Source organism: Babylonia areolata, chromosome 19, assembly GCF_041734735.1.
Source record: "Babylonia areolata isolate BAREFJ2019XMU chromosome 19, ASM4173473v1, whole genome shotgun sequence".
In the NCBI taxonomy this organism is placed as follows: domain Eukaryota; kingdom Metazoa; phylum Mollusca; class Gastropoda; order Neogastropoda; family Buccinidae; genus Babylonia; species Babylonia areolata.
In genome coordinates this window covers 27,649,757-27,673,000 of record NC_134894.1, presented here as the reverse complement: position 1 = coordinate 27,673,000, position 23,244 = coordinate 27,649,757, and the positions used below count along the sequence as shown (strand labels likewise).

The following is a 23,244-nucleotide window of genomic DNA, read 5'->3' as shown; positions in this document are numbered from 1 at the left end:
TATCATACACATGATACTGCCACAGTCAGTTTCAATCTATTTCATTTTACTGATGTATGACAATGCCTTTGGTGCCTCAATGGGAACAGTCCAACACAACATGCCCACTCCTTTATGTGCAAAGCGGAACAGCACTACCAGTAAGAAAGCTAGAGGGTTTATCGAAGGACATGACGGCTGACTGGTTTTAAGTGTTGGTCTGTTTCCATCTGGGTTCACGGTTAGAATCCCCGCAATGCTGGGTGCTTCAAGGGTGGAGGTTTTTCTGTAACCCATGCGTGCATGTGTGTGTGTGTGTGTGCGCGCGCGCGTGTGCGCGTGTGAATGCAGCAAGAGAGAGAGAGAGAGAGAGTGGGAGACATGGGGAGAGAGACAGAGACTGTGTACATAGTAATCATGGCACATTTTCCAGACAGGAAGAGAGGGAAGGGGAAAGACAGAGAGAAATAGATCACAGAGATAGAGTGAGAGAGAGAGTGAGACAGACAGATAGAGAAAGACAGACAGAGACAGAGAGGAAAGAAATGAAGAGAGAGAATGTGAGAAAAACTGAGAAGCACACAGAGAAAACAATGAACTGACACATTCAGAATCTTTCGTTCCACACACACACTTTGATACACATGTATGCAAGCACACATGCACACACACACACAAACAAAAAAACAAAAAACAAAAACAAAAAAAAAACAACAAAAACACAAAGATATACAAAGATGGTAGACCTATGTCTGCTTTTATTCAAATCATGAAATCACAAGAACAGAAAAAAAGTTAACAGCAACAAGAAAACTTTTACTGCAGCTCTTGCAAATGTGCAAGCATATATGCGCAAGAGAAAGGCAGGCAGGCAGAGACAGACAAGCAGAAAGATAGAGATAAAGGCAGACAGAGAGATACAGACAGGCAGGCAAAAACAGAGAGAAATAGAAACAGGGTCAGGGAGGGGAGAGAGAAAGTGCACAACCGTCTTTCTGTGTATGCATAACCACTCTTAAAGACATACATGATAAGAATGACCACACATTCATTCTATACATGGAAAACACACACACACACACACACACACACACACACACACACACACAGAAACCCAAATAGCTTTTTCAAAATCAAAAGAAGAGTATGAAACTAAAATGGTATCAGAAACTAACTGAACCATTGTGTAGTCAGTTCCAGCAATCATCTCCATCTCCATTTTCAGCCAGAACAACTCCAAAATGTAAACAGCGAAAGTCTATGTGAAAGAAAATGGGTTAACTTTGAGGAAAACTTACATTCAATAAAAGAGGGACAATTGAACAGAATCTAAATAGTACTCCAAGACCCCCCAACTACTATACAAGGAAGATACAATGCTTGATTGTAAGCCACGCTCATCTAGTCCTTTGGGAATCAAAGAAGGTTGTCATCCCTGGATGCCAGCCTGACACAAGTCTCATCAAACAAAAGCAATGTTACAAAATTCCATTCATTATTCAGAAGTACATACAAATGATTGTTGACCCACCTAACCACCTGAAAGTCATAATGAAGGCTATCTGATTTAACTCGACAGATAAGGTGCTTCTCTCTGAGTCAACATGCTCTTTTTCGTCTTCTTCTTTCTTTTCTTAAAATTCAGTAAAATTGTCCTATTTGCGTTTGGGATGAATGTCCACTCACTTCTGACATGTATACACTGTACAATGTTTCATCCCTTGTATGCTACTCTTTCCTTCTTATCCTTTCTTCCTCAAAAATGTCTGTCTTAACCAAACAGCTGGCGTGGCCACTGTAAACAATTATGAGCACAATACCAAATGTTAATTATATTTGTGTCAGTTACATGAAATCTGTAATATTTTGCCCCCACAGGGTTTCCTGAAATAAACATGTCTGGTCTTGTTTCATAGCACCCCCCAAAACTAGGGAACAATCTGAAGATGAACATAAGAGAAATCCCACAGCAGCAGAAACTACAGTAAATGCACGAACACCAAGAAGTGAAGAAAGAGAACTTCTGGAGTAGGAAGGAAAAAAAATCTTACAAACCATAGATGATAATATGGTATTGTGTGCAGAAGAGAGGTAACTTTTTGAAGAACAAAAATTGCTGTAAAATACTGATAAGAAAAGAAGCAGTGATAGAAGTTTGAAAAAAGAGAAAAACAAAAAAAAACCAAAACAACAACAGAATCATTTACAATGAAATACTGTGAAAATTAGTTACTGCTACCCTTCTAAATTTCATCCCTCCATTCAGGTTGCGGTTTTTTTTTTCCTTCTAAAAACGCTATCATCAAATTAAAATGTATTCTCCCTTTTAATAAAAAGAATACAATATTATCAGATATTAGTACAAATTTTCTGGGTTTTTTTTTCTTCCCCCTCTCTGATATCAGAAAAGAAAATAGGAAGCAGCTCATGTTTGTCCCCCCTGTTTTTGCCGGGCCCTCCACTGCCGTTTATAGAGGCGCTTGTGTTCCCTGAAGCGCTGAAGTCGCTGCGGGTCTTCCCGGAGCCGCTGGCTATAGCGCAGGTACTGCTTGCGACGAGCAGCCTTCATCTGGTCAGCATAGGTTGCCAGCATCAGCTCCTCTGAGGCTGGAAGAACCACAACCAGGTTGAAGACTTGCCTGTCAAGGCAGCTTTGTGTGGATTGTGGGTTTGTGTGTATGTTAGTGTGTTTGTTGTATTTTGATTTCTTCAGATCATATGATCACAAAAAGTCTCTGATTCATGGGTGAGTCTTTATGACAACACTCAATAACATTACGTTCACCTGGGAAGCAAGAGATAAGCCCTGGTTCTTGATTTCATGCATACATTCTTTTCCTTTAAAATGTTATCATTATCAGTATCAAGATTTCCCTTTTTCTTCCAGATTGTGAGAGGTGATCTGGCTAGCTGCTAGTCTCTTGGATCTGCCAATAAACTATAGGGTTCCGTGACCAGCATTCAGTACATGTAAAAGAATCCATGGCAAGAAACTTTCTGTGGTACTGGCAATATGCTGTGGAAAAATCAACTTTACTGGAAAACTGGCAAACAGAAAAAAAGCAGTAATAGCTATTCAATTTGACATAAATAAACCTGCTGTGACAAAGAAGTAATACAAGACAATGCAATACAATACAATACAATGTGATGAAAACAAAGACATAAAGACCAATTAACAGCAGAAGCCCGTAAAAAGTGAACAGCAGAAAACTGGTTATCAAGTAAAAACACATGCTCAAAATGACTCGCATTTACTTTTCTTCAACTGGATAGACCACCGGCATATACAACTATATGTAAGGCATCATAAAAGCAATGAACTGTGTGACTTGAGAAAGTTTTAGTTTCAGTTTCAAGGAGGTGTCAAAGCATAAGGATTGATCCTTTTATGTTGCACTACAACTGCTAAAAAAAATTATAAAAAAAAGAAGGGGTGGGGGGCAGACTGCCTTTCCTACACATACACATATCACATTAGTCAGGCCTTGACAACCTACCCTAAGCATCTATAAAAGATCTTTTATAATGATGATTTCGGGTTTCATTAAATAGCAACACAACCAGAGATGAAAAACAGCAGCACGATAAAGAATGGTACAAAGGATGAAGAGACAGTTCCAAAAGTTAGTGAGAGAGAGTGAAATACAGTGGCATGATAGAACCCGACACTCTGTAAGTGTAACTACCCATAACACCCCTTTCTTTCATTTCCAGCAGATATATAGTGAAAAATGGTGACGATTAATTCAATTCTGTCCTTGAAGGTTGGGTACTAATGTTTTCATTAATATGGAAACAAAGTCAGTGTCAGCATCAGCAGCATTACTATTATCATCACAACCATTTGACCATCACAAAATCAACTGTTTATCTCTTCGTCTTCAAACTTATGTTTCTCTGAGTGCCTCCTCATACATTACACATATTCATAAATGAACAAAACAATAAGGAAGACTTTTTTTTTCTTCTTTTTTTTTTAATAATGAATTGGTTCCAGAGTACACGGAAAGAGAAAAATAATCTTTGGGTATTGCATGCACAAAAACTGCCACCTGGCAATACAAGGCCCAAGATCAAGAATCTTTGATACAATACAAAAAAAACTGTACACACGCACTCACACATAATGTACATCCCACTGACCTTAAAGCACCTGCATACATATAGGTACACAGCCACACTAGCACAGGTCAACCCCCACACACACCACCACCACCACCCCACAATGATGGTTGTTGGGTCTGCAAGTGCTAGCAAAGAATGAATTGGCTTTTATGAAAATTAATTTCATGCATTTTATTACTGGCTATGCAACAGTCTCCATTACCTATACCTTTCCCCCCCTTTTTTTCAACTCACACAATCTTTATAATTTTCATGACAAATATCATTCTGATTCACAGAGAGACAAACACGCTTACACCACACACTCAAGCACTCACATGCAGACTATCCATCACTATTGTATCCAAGGTTGCTTGAACTGATAGCAACCCCCACACAAGCCATATCAATCCTGAATCATCCTCCACTGTATCCCTGTATACTGTTTATACCTACACACTGACATGCACTCTACAGTGGGGTGGTGATCAATCCTGAATCATCCTCCACTGTATCCCTGTATACTGTTTATACCTACACACTGACATGCACTCTACAGTGGGGTGGTGATCAATCCTGAATCATCCTCCACTGTATCCCTGTATACTGTTTATACCTACACACTGACATGCACTCTACATTGGGGTGGTGATCAATCCTGAATCATTCTCCACTGTATCCCTGTGTACTGTTTATACCTACACACTGACGTGCACTCTACAGTGGGGTGGTGATCAATCCTGAATCATCCTCCACTGTATCCCTGTGTACTGTTTATACCTACACACTGACATGCACTCTTCAGTGGGGTGGTGATCAATCCTGAATCATCCTCCACTGTATCCCTGTGTACTGTTTATACCTACACACTGACATGCACTCTTCAGTGGGGTGGTGATCAATCCTGAATCATCCTCCACTGTATCCCTGTGTACTGTTTATACCTACACACTGACATGCACTCTTCAGTGGGGTGGTGATCAATCCTGAATCATCCTCCACTGTATCCCTGTGTACTGTTTATACCTACACACTGACATGCACTCTACAGTGGGGTGGTGATCAATCCTGAATCATCCTCCACTGTATCCCTGTGTACTGTTTATACCTACACACTGACATGCACTCAATAGTGGGGTGGTGGCCTGGTGGTGACACGCCCACCTGGGAAGAGAGAGAATCTGAGTGCGCAGGATCAAATCCCACACTTGCCAGAATTTTCTCCCTCTCCAACTGACCTTGATACAAATATTTCATCATGCAATCTCCTGTCTGTGTGTTGGAACACTGTCATCTTGAAAACTTTTTCTAGGGGGTATGGAGGGGGGGTGCAGGGGAGGGGATGGGACGCAGGATTCTGATCTTCAAAGTGGGAGATAAGGTTGTACACAGTCTGTTTCTCTCCTATTTTTTTTTCCTTCCCCCCCCCCCCCCCCCAAAAAAAAAAAACAACAACAAAAAAAAACAGCAGGGTATGGCCCTGTAAAGCGCAACAAGTTGCCTCAGAAGACCACATTTTTGGGCCAGGTTCTTCAGGAGAATCCTTTCTTCTGTCAACAGTGAAGCCTCTATATGAGCAGTGTCCACCTGTGAGCATCAGACATATCCTCCCATGACAATGCAAGTCTGCCAAGGTCAAGTCACTGTGACCTTCCTGAGAACTTCTTTGAACTATGGGGTCAAGATCATTACAGCTTCCTTGAATCACCAAAGTCAAGATAATTACTACCTTCCTTGAACCACAAAGGTCAAGATAACAGCAATCTTCCTTGAACCATGAAGGTCAAGATCATTACAACCTTCCTTGAACCACAAAGTTCAAGATCATTGTGACCTTCCATGAAGAACAAGTGTACAGATTTTTCCTGACCTGTCCAGCAGTCATAATATTGCAGCATATAACATGACTGTTACCATGGTGAAGCTGATGACGGAATGGGGTTTTTCTCGGATAAAAGACTTGCCTCAAGGCTGTGTGTTTCAAACATGAATGAACACCCTGTCTTGTGGAAAACTGTACATGTGCTTGAATGTTGGCTGAAACACTTTTAGGTTGTATGTAGCATGCAGAGAAGAGTGATCTGAGGGTGTTTGGCAGCTTCATGTAATCCCTTATGTTGGCTCCCATACTTAAGCGTCCCTAAATTCACAAACTGATCTTTCCTTATACAGTACAAACAGAATGATGAAATAATCATGAGTTTCTTTTTGGTTGTTGTTGTCACTGTTTGTTTGTTTCTTGTTTTTGTTTTTTGCTGGCATTTAAGGCATGAACTTATTTGGTTTTGAAAACGGGCCTTCTGAAACCGACATGGGTTTGTCAACTTACATGGACATAATGAAACATTAAACCAGTCCTATATCTCCATTTGGTTTGTCAACTTACATGGACATAATGAAACATTAAACCAGTCCTATATCTCCATTTGGTTTGTCAACTTACATGGACATAATGAAACATTAAACCAGTCCTATATCTCCATTTGGTTTGTCAACTTACATGGACATAATGAAATATTAAACCAGTCCTATATCTCCAGTAATCATCAATCCAGTCCTCAATGATAATTTTTTATGCCTATTAACAGTTCAGCATTCAATGTTAATCCAAAATAAATACCTATTAACGGTTAAGCATCGAATATTGATCCATCTCCAAGTTGAACAGATTCTTCCTAATCTCACTGCAAGTGGTACATGTATAAATTAAAAAGCATACCCAGAACGAAATAATGGACCCATTTGCTTGCAGTCTTTGAAGGCTTACAAGTAACTTCCCTCACACTCCCTGTCCAACACCATTCCATTATTTTTAATTAATCAATTTTCTTCCTTGTCATTATATGACAGAAGAAAGATCTTTGCTGGCACTAGTTTTACTTCACTATCAGATCGCTCAATTTCAGCCAATTTTGTTCTTTCTTTCTTGTACGGACCTAGCAAACTTATCAGTTCACTTTAACTCTTTTCTCTCTCTCTCTCAGAACCATTTGTTCACATCTCCAGGAAACTGATGACGCTGCAGCTGCCTTTTAATCTGCTGGTTCAGCCTGCGCTTGCGTTTGATTCTCTCGTATCTCTGTGGGTCCTGCTGTAACCTCTGCCAGTACAGTTTGTTCTCCTCCCGCTTCCTGGCTTTCTCCCTGTCCATCATCACTGCAAGACACAGGGCAACAATGCGTCATCACACTGCAACTCCAACACGTCAACACACGTCTTCACACCACCAAGATTATACCCAAGGATTACGTTTACTGAAAGGTTTATATATATATATATATATATATAAAGTAATAATAATAAAGAGAAGTAAGAGATGATGTAACTATATCTTATAAAATCTTCAACACTTGTGCTCATAAAAACATAATCATAATATATAGATCAGATGGAAAATGAAAGAAGTGTTGAGTAGACAAAGGAGGAGGAGGAGGACTGGAAGTGGAGAAGAAGTTGATGATGGCGATGATGATAAAGAAGAAGAAGAAGAAGAAGCTGTTTGTTACAAAAGCCAACAAGTTGCATGCTGCTGAAATCGATTTAGTGTGATCAGAACTACTCTTTCTTCACACTGATTCAAGAATCTTCATGATTGTGAATGTGGTATCATATTTATTGGCTGTTTGATTTCTTGACTTGCAGTGACTGGAAAATGATTGCCCATACATGGGCATCTGATACAAAATTGCATTGGGTGTCAAACAGACAACAAAAATCTATGACGATTCCTTAAATTAGCCAATGCCCTTTTCTAATGTTATTCTATTGCCATTCCTTCATCAAACCAGTCTCTCCTTCAAATGAAACACTACCTTAAAGCCACTGTTGGGTCTGTTCACAAAACTGACAAAATAAATAAGCTATAATCCAAGTTCAGCTAAAATCCCAGTATCGGAGCATTGGTAAAATCAAAGTTCAGTTATAAGCATGGGTAATATCCAAGCCTAACAGCATGGATAAAATCCAAGTCCAACTTAGAGTAACTGTAAAATCCAAATCTAAAAAGCATACGCAAATTCCAAGTTCAGTTAAGAGTATGGGTAAAGTAAGTCTAGGAATACAGGTAAAATCCTAGTTCGGTCAAGAGTGTGTGTAAAATCCAAGTCTAAGAGTATGAGCAAAATCCAAGTTCAGCTGAGAGTACAGGTCAAATCCTAGTTCAGTCAAGAGTGTGTGTAAAATCTATGCTCAGCCAAGAGTAAGGGAAAATCCAAGTTCAGCTAAGAGTAAGGGTAAAATCCAAGTCTAAGGGCATGGGCAAAAACCAAGTCCAGTTAAGAGTATGGTTAAATTCAAAGTCTAACAGCAAGAGTAAAATCCAAGTTCAGCTGAGAGTAACTGTAAAACCCAAGTATCCAACCTCAGTTAGGGGTATGGGTAAAAGCCAAATCTTAGAATATGGATAAAAGCCAAGTTCAGTTAAGAGTAACAGAAAATCCAAGTCAAAGAGTAGGGATAAAATCCTAGTTTTAGAGAATGGGTAAAATCCAAGTCCAAGTATAGGTAAAATTCAAGTTCAGCTAAGAGTGTGGGTAAAATGCAAATCTAAGAATATGATTAGATCCAAGTCTAACAGCGTGGGTAAAATCCAAGTTCCACCATGAGTAAAGAAAAAAATCCAAGTTCAGCTATGAGTAATGAATGACCCTCTCACACAGTTGTTTGTAGACGATGACCCTGAAGATCCATAAACAGAGTTTTGAGCAGATGAGACCAATTTTCTGTTGTCCTAAGTGTTCTGCTGCATCCATGTGCACTATCTTCATTCCATAATAGAGTCGCAATGAGTTATTAAAACACACACACACACACACACACACACACACACACATACACATACAAACCCCAACCAAGTATGGTCTTCTGTTTAATGCAGGAGCAATAATAATACTGAAAGTGTTCTGCCCAAGGAACAATAAAAAAATTACAATTGTTCAATAAATAACAGTACTCCAGTACAGACAAAAATGTCTCTCTCTCTCCTTCTCTCTCTCTCTCTCTCTCCACACACACACACACACACACACACACACACACACACACACATGCATGACTGAGAACACCATTAAACTGTGATTGATGTCCCTGGATCACTTGCCACAGAAGATGATAGTTCACTGCCAATGCCAGGATATGTGAGGAGTCCAGGGGGGCCCAAACTGCATTCATGTCAAGCATACAATTGGCTCTCTGCCATAAAGAGAATTCAAGTGACCCCTCACCCCCACCCCCATTGCTGTCATGAGTTTATGTAGTTTAATCACCCTCCAACTTTCTACCCCCCCTACCCCCACCCTTTATTATTATCTTCTTCTTTTTTATCTACCTGTTTATAATAAATCTTTGCAAATTTATTCATTTACTTATAATAAATCTTTGCAAAGTCATTTCAAAATAACGGAAGATTTGTTTAATTGTTACTGCACTTGTTTTCTTCCATTTTCATGTTGTAAGGAAAACAGTAAAAACAGAAGCAACAGGGAAAATAGACAAAATAGCACAAATACAAAACCACCTTTCAGAGATAAAATGGCAGTGGTATCACTGAAACGAAGTAATAAAAAAAAATAAATAAATAAGTAAATAAATAAATTAATTAAAAAAATCCACACACACAAAGCTGATATCATTCATACTCTCCCATCAAAATATTGTGCATACATTTTTAGTGCACAAATGTTTCAAAGAAAGACAAAAACATCTGATCTGCATTTGTGTACTTGAAAAATGTAACATGTAAAATGTACCAGTTCAATGTAGATTTTTGTTTTGTTCATCCACTGCTCAGCATGGCATGTCCAGTTTTATCTTATGCACAGTATGTAAGATCAAACAGGCAGTTTCCAATTTTGTTAGGGTGAAATGTCTCTGAGCCCAACTGTTTCAGTGCAGCATGTCCAATTGGCCCATTCCTGTTTTGCCTTCTCTTTGATCATGTCTCCATCCTCAATGGCCTCTGGAGCGGCTGCCCTATTTTGCCTACCTGCTATCCCCATTTCGTCAATTCAGCTCCCACCCACTCTCTCTGTACCACGAAACATACACACATTCCATCTACGTATGAGTGATTGGATACATTTGTGCACAGATAGTGCCATGACTAGAAATGAAATCTGGAGACATTTTCCCTTGCACCATCTGTGGGAAGTGCTGCGCATCCAGAATCAGTCTCTTCTCCCATATGAGGACACACACCGACAGATAAGCCTGCCTGCCTACTCATCCGTCGGGCCTGACGGGAGACTCCATCAGTGCCATGACCAATTGCAATTCTCAGCCAGTCTAGAGACAGGGTTAAATATTGCGAGTGCATTCAGAGAAGCGACTTCCAAGTGAACATAATACTTTTCACTCTCACACACACACCACACACGTGCCTGCACACACACATACACACATACAGCAACTAGTGGATAAGTGAAATGGGAACAAGCTATTTGGGATCACCAAATAAGTGACAGGTGGTGAGGCCAATCCAGAATAAGTGAATCTGGATAACACAGTTTCAGTCTTGATGGTGGGTCGTGACAGCATCGCCTCCAAAGGCATGTTTCCTGTAATATTTTTCCTTATATTCCCTCTGCTTCTGTTTGAGGTGCTGGAGACGCTGGGGGTCCTGTTGGATCTTCTCATAATAGCGTCTGTTCCTTGCACGCTTCATCTCCCTGGCGACATGCCGCCTGTACGCTGAAACCCACCAAAAACGGTGTTATTTCAGTTGAGCTCAGGATGCCGGATCATTCTGCTATCCTATCCTTACGCATTCTTTCTACATAGATTCTGATCTGAGAACTTGTAAGTGTGATTCTTTTTTAATTTTTTTTTATGCACTTTTTTTATGATACCTTAGGTCAAATACTGAACAGTTCTGTTTAGCAAACAGAGAATTGAAATCAATGGCTTTAGATGTTTTCTCTCTCATGCAAGGATGTTCATTTTTAGAAATGAAATCTGGAAAACAACAACCAGGTTCCATGATGATGTAATCTGTTTTGCATAAAGAATCTTTGATATTTTGGCTTATGGGGCAAAGTAACCTAGGCCAGACATCCACAGGGGACTAAAAGGTACTCATACACCAGCTGTTGTGTCAAAGTGGGAGGGGGGAGGGGGGGTGGGGGGTGGAGTTAGGGGGGAGGGGTTGGCCCATGGCCAGCTCGAACTCAGAGCTTTGTGTGCTGTGGGCTCAAATAGGAAGACTGGGACGATAAAGTCAAGGGTCATCCACTTCAAGGATGCATGTTTGGGAGTATTGCTCAAGCATCCTTACCCAACACTGCAGGCATATTCATCTCTCAACCTGGCTGACACTGGGATAATAAGTGTACAGCCTTGTCAATTTGTCCCAAACCAAAATGGACCCCCATGGCAATATCACCAGTAATCACTCTCATCATCATTCTTCACCATCGAAATATAGAAAACAAAGGTCTCAAATTCTGGGCATCAAGAAAAAAAAAAAAAGTACTTTTCCCATGTCCGGATTTTTTTCTTCTTCTCCTACTTACAGATTTCACGATAAATCTTCAACAATCATTCCATTCAAAGCCCCCCACCCCCACCCCATCCCACCCCCTCTTTACTGAAATGCTCACATTAGTTTTTGAGGGACATATTCTTAACAAAACAGAGCTTCCTGCCGAATTATGTGGAGTTGCTGTAGTCTTTGCTTGAATGAGAATGGTTCTCTTTCAGTTGTGAGCCAGGTGCAAGAAGCAAGCATGATGAACACTCCACAGTGCAAAACTGCTGTCACATGCTGTGCACAATCTCTCGTTTGGATGAACAAAAAGTTTAATATGGATTTTTATAAAGAGTATATGTATATACACATGTGTGTCGGTGGTGGTGGTTGTTGGTTGTGGTGTTTGTGTGCAGCCCACCATGCAATGGATAATGTCATCAATCAATATGTGGATAACATTGTTTCCCCTTAACAGTCAAATATTTGGCAACAACCCAAACCATGACACAGTCACTTTATACCGTTTATGGCGCACCTCACCACACAACAAAACATCTCCGGTTTATTACACTGGCCAACACAGTTCTGAATGATCAGTTACGACAACCGCTTAATCTGAAAAATACCATGTTTCACTCTTCGATCAGTTTTGCCATTCTCCACGGGCATGATGCAAGTGAGGGGTAAAAAAGATGCAAGGTTTGACTGAAAAGATGAGAAAGAGACAAAGACAAAATGAGGGACAGACAGACAAGAATAAAGCATTTTGGATTTCCTTTAACATTCTTTAGGAACATCACTATGGATTGTGCTGGGCTGGCAACTGTGCACACACACCCACACTGTGACAAGTACAACTGTGCAAAGAATTCAACTATGCTTTTCCACTTTGCTGCAGAATGACCAACACAATGTGCACAATAGAGTGAAGCCACAAGTTCGAGTATGATCTATGTAATCAGTGTGTGTGTGTGTGTGTGTGTGTGTGTGTGTGTGTGTGTGTGTGTGTGCACTTGTGCATGTCACATGCATACCTGTGTATGAACAAGCATGCATGACTGTGTGTACACATGTGCTTGAACATGTAAGGAAATACCAGTAGGCTGGAAGAGAGTATGTGAAGACAAAAGTAAGGTAATCACTGACTCATCAAATTTCCTGTGTTATTTTCTGTTTGAATGCTGATATAGTGTCAAAAAAAAAAGAAAAAAAAAGGGCAGCCTTAATGCTGACTTGCATGCACTCGCAAAGAAGGACATAGACATGTTGGTTTAAATAATATATTTCAACCAGAAATACATTTGTTTTGATACAGTGGTTCAAATATCAAATGACTTTTTTTTTCTTTTTCTTTTTTTACCATTTAAGAATCTGGTTCAACAGTAATAAAAAAAAAATTAAAAAAATTAAAAAAACAACAACAAAAATCAATCCTATTTTGGATCTGTTCCAAACTGGCAAATATAAACTAAAACTTCTCAGTTTTAATTCAGGCAATGTATCTCTCTCTCTCTCACAAAAAAAGAAACCGAAAAAAAAGCATCCTCGCTTTCTTCAGCCATTGCAATTCAAACACAAATGATAAAAATAATTTTCAAACAAAAACAAAACAGTAATGTACATTTCACTCTTCTTTAAATTATGCTGTTAATACACAGACAAAATTTAGTTAGGAATATTTCTCTTTACATGGTATAATATACAATAGAAAAAAAAAGAAAACACCAAGGAGGATCATGAATATGAAATCAATAATGGTGATCTATATAAAACAACCAAAGAAAATAAATAACACATTCACATTTACATGTCAGGCAAATACAGATGAACATTACCATCAACATAATCAAAATGTATGTATGATTATTGAGGAAAATTACAGACACGTGGGGTGAGAAGTCAGAGAGAGGGAAAGAGAGGCAGAAGAAGAGAGGCAGAAAAAGAATCACTTCATTTCTATCAATCTGAGATTCAAGACTAGTGGAAGGAATGGCATGGGGGAAGTCTGGATTGTGAGAAAGTTTTCACTTCTCAGTACTGGCTCCAAGGTTGCAAACTAAATTCTCAAGTGCACTCTGTTCTGGTCTACAGGAAATTTCATAAGAATCTATGAAATCTGTAAGAATATACAAAAAGCTTCACCTTACTTGTCAAGTCTTGCTTTACAGTCTCTACTTTACCCTCTGACAGCTGATCCTTGACGACATGACATCTGCAATGGCATGTGTTCCAGGAGTATTTATTTATTTCTTGTGCAACTGAATTAAACGAACAAAATTCATTGCCCATACATGAGCATCTGATACAAAACTGCATTGGGTGTCAAACAGACAACAAAAATCTATGACGATTCCTTAAATTAGCCAATGCCCTTTTCTAATGTTATTCTATTGCCATTCCTTCATCAAACCAGTCTCTCCTTCAAATGAAACACTACTCTAAAGCCACTGTTGGGTCTGTTCACAAAACTGACAAAATAAATAAGCTATAATCCAAGTTCAGCTAAAATCCCAGTATCGGAGCATTGGTAAAATCAAAGTTCAGTTATCAGCATGGGTAATATCAAAGCCTAACAGCATGGATAAAATCCAAGTTCAACTAAGAGTAACTGTAAAATCCAAATCTAAAAGCATAAGCAAATTCCAAGTTCAGTTAAGAGTATGGGTAAAATAAGTCTAGGAATACAGGTAAAATCCTAGTTCGGTCAAGAGAGTGTGTAAAATCCAAGTCTAAGAGCATGAGCAAAATCCAAGTTCAGCTGAGAGTACAGGTTAAATCCTAGTTCAGTCAAGAGTGTGGGTAAAACTTATGTTCAAAAGCATAGGCAAAAACCAAATCCAGTTAAGAGTATGGTTGAATTCAAAGTCTAACAGCTAGAGTAAAATCCAAGTTCAGCTGAGAGTAACTGTAAAACACAAGTATCCAACCTCAGTTAGGGGTATGGGTCAAAGCCAAATCTTAGAATATGGGTAAAAGCCAAGTTCAGCTAAGAGTAACAGAAAATCCAAGTCAAAGAGTAGGGATAAAATCCTAGTTTTAGAGAATGGGTAAAATCCAAGTCCAAGTATCAGTAAAACAGGGAGAAGTCCAAATGAAGAACCATAACTGGAAAACTGCCCAAAACAGCTTAAGCTCAGTCATCTCAAAGAGGTGATAACCCTTTACTGACAAGCATAGCTGTCATTAAAAGTCAAGAGGTTTAAGCTTCAAGAGGTGCATTGTATATAGATCAGTCCTCACACTTTGACATTTCCTTTCAACTGAAACTCAAGAGGTTAAGGGGGAAAAAAACAACAAAACAACAACAACAACAACAAAACACCACTGAAATGACTGCAACATCCTTTTCAGAGACCTTACTCACCAGGCCCTTCACACTTGTCTTTGAATCTTTCATGTTGTGTGTAACCCTACTCCTCTTTGGCATTTCCCCTTATTCTCTTCTTTTCCCCTTGTTTTCTTATGCTGGTCTTTTTCCAACCAAAACTTCACCACACAGCTTGAAAGTGACCAGTCATCCCCATCAGCTGATGGTACAGAGATATAAAAATTGTTGATACTGTTGTCATTTATTACCACACAATTTTCTACACAACTATCCATCATTGAGTCAATTTGATTCCACTGAAACACAAATTCTTGGACTTGAGGTCGTAAGCAAAACTTGGTTTCATTGTTTTCAGCTCTGTAAGATCCTTCGAGCATGAGCAATGAGTGCAGATGAAGTATTCTGGTGAAGAATCAAGAAACCAAAGTGAATCATTTCCAGTTCAGTCATTCTTTGACAGCAGTCCGCATATTCTCAACTGATCACTCACACGATGAAGCCTCATCCAACAAGCTGTGAAGCAATGTATGGGTATCATCAGCAGGATATCAATCTTTCCAACACGGGAATGTGTTCAGCACTGCGAAGGCTCGTTCCAGGAAAAAAACTGAAAGGCGCCCTTCATTCTCATCATCTTCTTTCTTTGGTAATAGCGCCGGGCCTCTTCCCGGTTTCTCTGCTTGTTTCTCTCATGGCGGGCAGGGTCATGCTTTAAGCGCTGCCATTTGGCCTGCCCCTTGGTCAGTCCTGGTGCTGTTCCATCTGAAAGACAACCAAAACAAGCCCGTCAGGTCTCCATGGAATGGACAGCAAGGCCTTACAACGTATGATCTCACCACAAAGTCTGGTGCCTCAGGCACTGCACTTGAGGAAGAAGAACAGACTGTCTCGTCTGTACAAGCTGAGAATTCAGTTCAGGCTTCACAAACTGAACCAGAAAGAATGGAGAAAATTCATTTTTTAAAAGAAATGCTAAAGGAAACAGTCTCAATTTCAATGTTGTGGAGAAAATGCATGTAAAAAAACAAAAACAAAAACCAGATGCTGAAGAAACCAAGCTTGGAATTCAGTGTATCATCAGAACTGACCACACAGGGGATGGGTAGGGAGAATGGGTGGGGGGAATGGAGAGATGAGGAGAGGAGGGGGACAGGAAAAGCTGAATTCAGTTTTTCAGTCAATCGACAGTTTGAAGACATGAGTAAAACTGCAGATGGGGAAGAAAATGTAACACTATGCCTCAAAGAATAAGAAAAAAATGACTCCTAATTTCATCCATACAGATGCAAAGTCATAATTATTCTTGAGGTCATCCTCCAAGGTTTTGCTGCAGAGTACGTTTTTCCCCAGTGGATTTCTGATTTCCCTTGTATTCCTTGAAGTCAAAGGGTCTGAGTGGGACAATCCTCTCTGAGGTCAGTCCATGGTTGGCTACATTAGATGACTGCTTCCTTCAGTTCTTTTCCCTTTGTCTTCCAAGGTAATACCATTCATTTCACAACTCTTCCATGATTAATAATATCTGCTTTCTTCACCGTATTCCTCTTCTTCCCAAGTCTGAACATACATAAACCTATCCATCCTTTGAAGTTTTTATTCTTATTTTCTAAATAAATGTATTGAAATATGTTAAAAATTACACTTCCCTTATCACCTGATTCTCGGAACAGTATCACCACAGTATATTTTAGTGTGAGTGTCTCTCCAACATATTATCCTTCAGTGAACGCGTCCCTATTTTGTAACTTCCATTACTTGTATCTTCACAGGTCATCTTTCACCAAGTCTTCAGGGCATCTCTACTGCACGCCCTTTACAGTGAGCGATCCATTTCCTTGTGTCAATCATTCAGTGTGATTCATTTTCCTTATGCCCCTCATTCTTCAGTGCAAATCATTTCTATTACACATCCATCATCATTCAGTGATTCATTTTCCTTTTGGCCATCATCATTCAGTGTAGATGATCTACCTTGAGTCTGTTATCATTCGATGTGATTCCTTTTATGTGTATCAACATTCAGAGTGAACCATTTTCCTTATATATGTCCATCATCATTTGGTGTGATCCGTTTCCCACAAGTCCATCATCATCATTCTGGAAGAAGCCATCTGGTCAGGGTTCAGCTCCAATCTCATTTTCTCTCGTCGCTGTCTCATTTTGGCTTTATATCGGCGACAGGCCTCTCTGTTCAGCATCTTCACTCTCTCGTGAACCGCGGGGTTGTTTTTCAGCCTCTGCCATCGTCGCTGCCACCGTGTCATGGAAGGAGAGTCGTCGCAGTGGGGCCATCCCAGCCCTGAAAGACAACAGCAGATTGAGGGCCGTGTGTTGCTGGATTTTTTTTCTTCTTTTTTTTGAGATGCCATTTTACCCAAAGGAGCTATGTGTATGTCATTTGAAATGTGAACTCCTACTGAAAGGGCTGTGACCTATTCAATTAACTAGTGTATTTTTGTCAGTGTGTGTGTTATGTAGAATTACCCATCCACACCTCCAAAATAACATGTTAGATTTGACAGGTCTGCGTCTGGACAAGTTAATTTTAGCCAAGAAATAAATGATTGTCTGGTATGATGGACCAATGCTTGAACAGGGAATGGTGAGGAAAGAGAGAGAGAGAGGGGACGTGAGGGTGATGGGGAGATGAGAGGGAAAGAAAAAGAAAGAGATCGGGAGAGGCGGGGAGTGGGGTGGTGGTGGGGTACTGGAGGAAGAAAGCAGAGGAACCACAAGGAGAAAACTAAAAGAGGATGATGAGAACTCTTGAGTAGTTGCCCTCCAGTGCAATCAACATGTTTTTGTTTTGTTTTTTTATCTCCAAAATGTCCAGTGAACATTCGTCTTTTAAATTAAAATACCCATTATGAACAAATGACAATAAACAAAATATGATTACTTAAATAATAAACATATATATATCATATCCTTGATATCTTACGAGTGTTTGCCAAGTATTACTATTCCAAATTAGAAATGGTTTTTAAAGAAAAAAAAAAAACTTGATTGCAACCTAAACTCCATCAAGATAATGCACTAAAAATAAAAAGAAGGTTCTATTCTGCTTTCAGACTAGCTAACAGTTCTGCTAGTTGTTTTGAGTGAGATGGCAATCAGTATCAGCACAAGAAATCCCAGGCAAACTGGAAAATGAAAAAAGAGGATTTTTGTTTCTTTGAACCTCAGTCTGCTGTCTGTAAACTGCTCTGTAACTTGAATTCAAAACCATAAAGAAGAAATCCAACAGCTCTTTTTAAAAGACCTCATTCACACAAAAAACATCACTGAAATAAATCATGCCCTTGTGCACAGATTGAGAAACGACTGCCTTGTGTTGTGGATCTCTGACACCAAACTTCCCAAGTTTCACTCCATGACTTAATCCAACACCACTGACACGCACAGCACTGTTCTGGTTTTACTGGAATGGAGCCCCCTGCCCTCTCTGCATCTTCTTGCGGGCCTGGTATCGCTTGACGGCCTCATTGTTGAGCCGCTTGGTTTTCTCGTGGCGCGCTGGGTCCTGTTTCACTTTCTCCCAGTGGTAACGTCGCATCACCCTTCTCCGCACTTTCTCTGAGCTGAATATCTGTCTGCTGGAGCCTGGGAATGTCAACGCTGAGAAATGCTGTGTCGGCCGGATCATGTCGTGACCTTGACCTGCAAGACAGCACAACACAGGCTGAGTGTTCCCTGTTCTTTGGTACTCTGACTCTCCTGTCAAAGGTTCATCTCAACACATGGTACAGGTCAGGACGTCACACTTTCGTCTTATGTACTCTTGACTCCTTCTATCTCAATACACATCACATTTCACACCATGGTATTATGTACTCTTGACTTATTTCACCTCAGCGCATGTCACATTTCACACACTTGTGTTATGAACTCGACTCCTTTTATTAACTCAACACACACATATCAGATTTCACTCTTGTCTTATGTACTCTCAACTCCCTTCAGGCAGATAAAGACACATGTGATGAACAAACAAATGTGAAACAAAAGTGAGGACCTAGTGGTGATGTTTACAAAAGACAATGAAATACTCGTGTACTCTCGTCTCCCTTCCATCTCAGTACATACATGTCAGGTTTCACACTCTTGTCTTATCACTCTTAACTGCTTTCTATTATAACACATGTCACATTTGACACTCTTGTCTCATGACGTTATGTACTTCTGACTCCTTTTTTTTTTTTTTTTTTTAATCTCAATATGTCAGATTTCACACTCTTTTCTTATGTATTCTTGACTCCTCTCAAACAGAGACGTGTGTGGTGAAAAAACCTGAAACTGAAGAATGAAACATGCAAAGCAAAAGTGTGAACAAACTGGTGATGTTGACAAAAGAAAGCAAAAACAAATTTATGATAATTACCCCCATAAAGCAACTGGTCTGTTAAAGACAGCCTGAGTTAATATCCCGTACTGTGGCGGTGGGTGGACTAATGAACAATACCTTAGATTATGTGTACGTCAATGCATACATGTACTTGTGTAACAGTAAATAATTGGATGTTAGGTCTCCAGACTCTCCAGTGTTCACCTTTTGTTGAATGCAGAATTCTACACTGTATCAGACTGGAAGCCAGGGAAATGGCTCCTCTCTTCATCTGTTGTGCAAGCATCATACCATACTACGTGCAGTCATGCCGATGCACAAGGAGATCTCAGGGAGAAAAGGAAAAAGTGCAAGGGCAGTTACGGTGGGCGGTTGGGGGGGTTGATGGTCGAGGACAAATATTTTGACAGACAACAAGAGCTTTCAATTATGCTAAAGACAACAGAGGGACAATACCACCAGTCACAAAGCGACCTTCAGTGGAAGGCCACGAAACAAGCTGCATTATGGCATATTACTGTAAACCTTTTGTTTCTCAACAGTGACAGATATTTTGTTGTTAATCTACAGTCACAGATACTGCATTACTGCTATTCCACCTATACAGACACTTACCCACACATACACACATACACACACACAGCGAGAGAGAGAGAGAGAAATAGACAGAGACAAGCAGAGAAACACAACTCGACACTGAAAAAGTATATTTGAAAATCTTTTGTTGAAACAAGACAGAATTGTCAAGCACTGTAAATCAAAGCACTCACACATTGTTAAAGCTTAAAATTCCCAACCAGGTACTGGATGTTTTGATTTTTCATTGTTGTTTTCTTCTTGTATTATATACTGACTTAATTATACTACACTACAGTCATACTAAACTGCACTGCATTGTATTGCATTACATGACACTGCATACCAATGTTTTACCTTGCATTGTATTATATTGTATTACACTGCACTGAATGACTGAAGACAAAGTATGAGCAGATTAAGATTCACAAAAGAAAGACAAATGTGAACACTGTTGCGAACAGAAAATAAAGAGAGAGAGAGAGAGAGAGAGAGAGAGAAAGACACCACTAGACAGTAGAGTAGCCAAACTGCTGTAGTGCATAGTTTAGCTCCACATGGAAAGAGATCCTGGTTCACAGAGTAAGTGAAAGCTTCAATCACCATTAACCCTTTGACTCCTGAAGGTATCTGTAATTTTTGCTATTAAAAAAAAAAAAATCACCACCATCACACACAGACACACACCCCTCTCTCACACACATACATAAATCAAAATAATAAACTCATGTTTTATTGGAAGAAAACAAATGGACCATGTAATTTATTATCATATGTTCAATGACAGGATGAGGTGACTGCCAATGGACAGAGATCAAGATTAAAATAAATTATTTAAAAAAAATTTTAAAAAAAACAACAACCCATGCACACACACTAAAACAAAACAACAACAAACAGAAATATTTTGAAAAGAAAAAAAAAGGAAGGAAAATTCAAGGCCGTGTATCTTCTGTGTGGGTATTTTCTGGGCGGAAATGGAACTGAAATGTTTGTAAATGCATTGGACATAAAAAACAAGTGAAAATATGTTGTTTTCCTCAACACTTACAATAATAATTACCATCAAGAGTGGCACGAGCCACTTTATCCAGCAGCATACCTAGAAGGCATCACACTGTTGACTCCATCTGAATGTGTTGTGTTGCATTGTATTTCATTTGCATCATTGTTATTGCACTGGATATTGTGTTGCATTGTGTCATACCATGTCAAATGTTGTGTTATGCTCTTTTTGTGTTGTGCTGAATGGTATTTCTTTTCAATCATAATACACTATGCGACATTGCAATGTGTTGTAATCTATAATGTATTTCTTTTGGATTAAAACAGCATGTCACATGATGCATTGCAATGTGTTTTACTGTATGGTATAACTATTTCTTTTTGATCACAACAGCATGTCACAAAATACATTGCAACATTCCCAAGCCCCCTCCTCCCGTCCCATTTTCTGTGAACTAGATCCATACATCTAAAACAGCAGAGGTTTCAGCAGACTGCTTTGTTTAGCCACTTGCAATTCTTTGCTGCCCAAGTTCAGACAGACATTAAGAGATCAAGCCAATCAAGGTATGTTGGAGAGACATCAGTAACCCTTGCCCACCGCTAGGCCTAATAATTTCAATGAAGTTTTTTTTTTTTTTTTTTTTTTTTTGCTGCCCCATCATCTGCATCATTTCAGTGGCATTACTCCCACGCCGCTCATTCCAAGTCCCCCATCCACAGCCACACCAGTCCAGATCTTAATGACAGGGATTGTCAAATAGCAATTCAAGGTCCATGATAAACACCCAGCGTGATATAAACTTGACACAGCCCAAATGACACAAACAAGCAAAACTTGCGAATGCACTCTACATCACTGCTCGGTGTCTCCAGAATAAACAACAGTAAAGACTGCTGACGACTTTGCTTTTCAAAACATGAAGAGACAGTGAGAGTTAGTATACTGGGGTGTCACCCATCAAATGCATCTTATACACATTCAACGCGATCTGACCTTCTTTAAAATCATGTCCAGTCTTGAAACATCTTGTTACATCTTCAATTATATAGAGACACAATTACATCAATCAGTATTAAGTGTAATAACGGCATAGTCATGCCCACTTTCATGGACTAGCACCTTCCATGGGATTCCACCGAGTCAGCAATATCAAATTAACAAGCTGCTGTCAGTACTTTCCAAATCTATTGATTTTACTGAGGTAGAAAAAAAAGGGGGTAAAAAAAAAGAAAAAAAGTAGTAATGTTAATGCTGATTTCAATCACTGTTAATCTCACATCTTGAAATGACAGACCTGTATAAGTACTTTCAATTCAAGGTCCTTTTCAGATCATGCACATTTCTGAAGATGAAATGACAAACCTGTATAAGTACTTTCAATAAAAAATAAATAAATAAAATAATAATAATAATAATAATTCAAGGTCCTTTTCAGATCATACACACTTCTGAAGATGATTCACAAGACAAATCACAAATAGATAAGCTTGGAGTTCCACTGCAGCTGTAACCAAAAGTTGTAAAATGAACCAGTTCAATTTTCCTGGCTCAAGCAGAAAAACAAAAACATCAGATGATTCTGAAATGTTTCAGTCTTTGGGGGAGGGAGGGGGTAGGAGAAGGAAGGGAAGGTAATTAATGTTGATGAGACTGATCAGTCTGAAGTTTCATTTAAGAAAAAAAATCACTGTTATTTTGAGATTGATAATTCTGAAAGCAAAAACAACAAAAAATCACTGTTGTTGTTGAGGAGGATGAAAATTCTGCTGCAGTGATTCAATCTTTTTCTTCCACCTAAATTTCCTCATTCTCTCCTTGGAGATTTCCTTCCACTGGGCATATCGCACAGGGTCTTCCTTCAGCCTGAGCCACTTTTGGTGCCGCTGCGCTTTCCTCCGTAGTACAGGGTTCATCAGGTCTGCAAGACAAAGCAGCACACTTGACAGCAACTACAACATGATGGTGGTAACTCTGTCAACTAAAGATAATAGTTTAGCTTTTGTTTTGCTTGCTGGTTCAACTCCTGGACTGCTGAATCTTGGTGAAATGGTCTCTCTCTCTCTTACATGTGTTAAGTTTTAAAATCCAGACTTGTTGTATCTTATTATAAGTAATGGTGCCATTATCATACTGCCAATGGCTGCATTAAGGTTCTCACTTCTTGATTAGGGACACTGCTCAACAACCTTCATTTGAAGAGCAGTTACTGTTGTTTTTTGTTGTTTTTAGTGTGTATGTGTGTGCACTGTGTGTGTGTCTGTTCTGATCAAAGCTGTAACTGGCTTTACTCAACAAATGTGACGCAATCCCAAGAGGAGTAGTCCAGATACTGAGTGATGACCGACATCCTGACCTGTAAGCTCAGTCTTGCATCCGGCAAGCATTCTCATCAGCAGCAGTAAAAGGGTTAAGGGAGGTGAGAGCGTTTTTTAATT

The 23,244-nt window shown here is 39.4% G+C and overlaps 1 protein-coding gene across 13 annotated transcripts in view; it reads right to left on the bottom strand.

Annotated features, from left to right (window-relative positions):
* Positions 1-23,244, bottom strand: part of LOC143293573 (uncharacterized) — a 128,386-nt gene that overhangs the window by 45,451 nt on the left and 59,691 nt on the right. Inside the window, exons 4-5 of one of the 13 annotated variants that reach the window (XM_076604571.1) lie at positions 7,074-7,242; positions 2,418-2,586 (exon numbers count right to left, since the gene is read on the bottom strand). The exons of 7 other annotated variants lie outside the window; for them this stretch is intronic. In XM_076604571.1, coding sequence (XP_076460686.1) covers positions 2,553-2,586; positions 7,074-7,242 — 203 coding nt within the window. In that variant the 3' untranslated portion in view covers positions 2,418-2,552. Of the gene's footprint in view, positions 1-730; positions 2,587-7,073; positions 7,243-10,570; positions 10,774-12,754; positions 15,642-15,687; positions 18,540-20,348; positions 22,728-23,244 lie in introns of those variants that run through there. 5 more of the 13 variants (XM_076604578.1, XM_076604581.1, XM_076604575.1 and 2 more) reach the window with 5 other exon arrangements.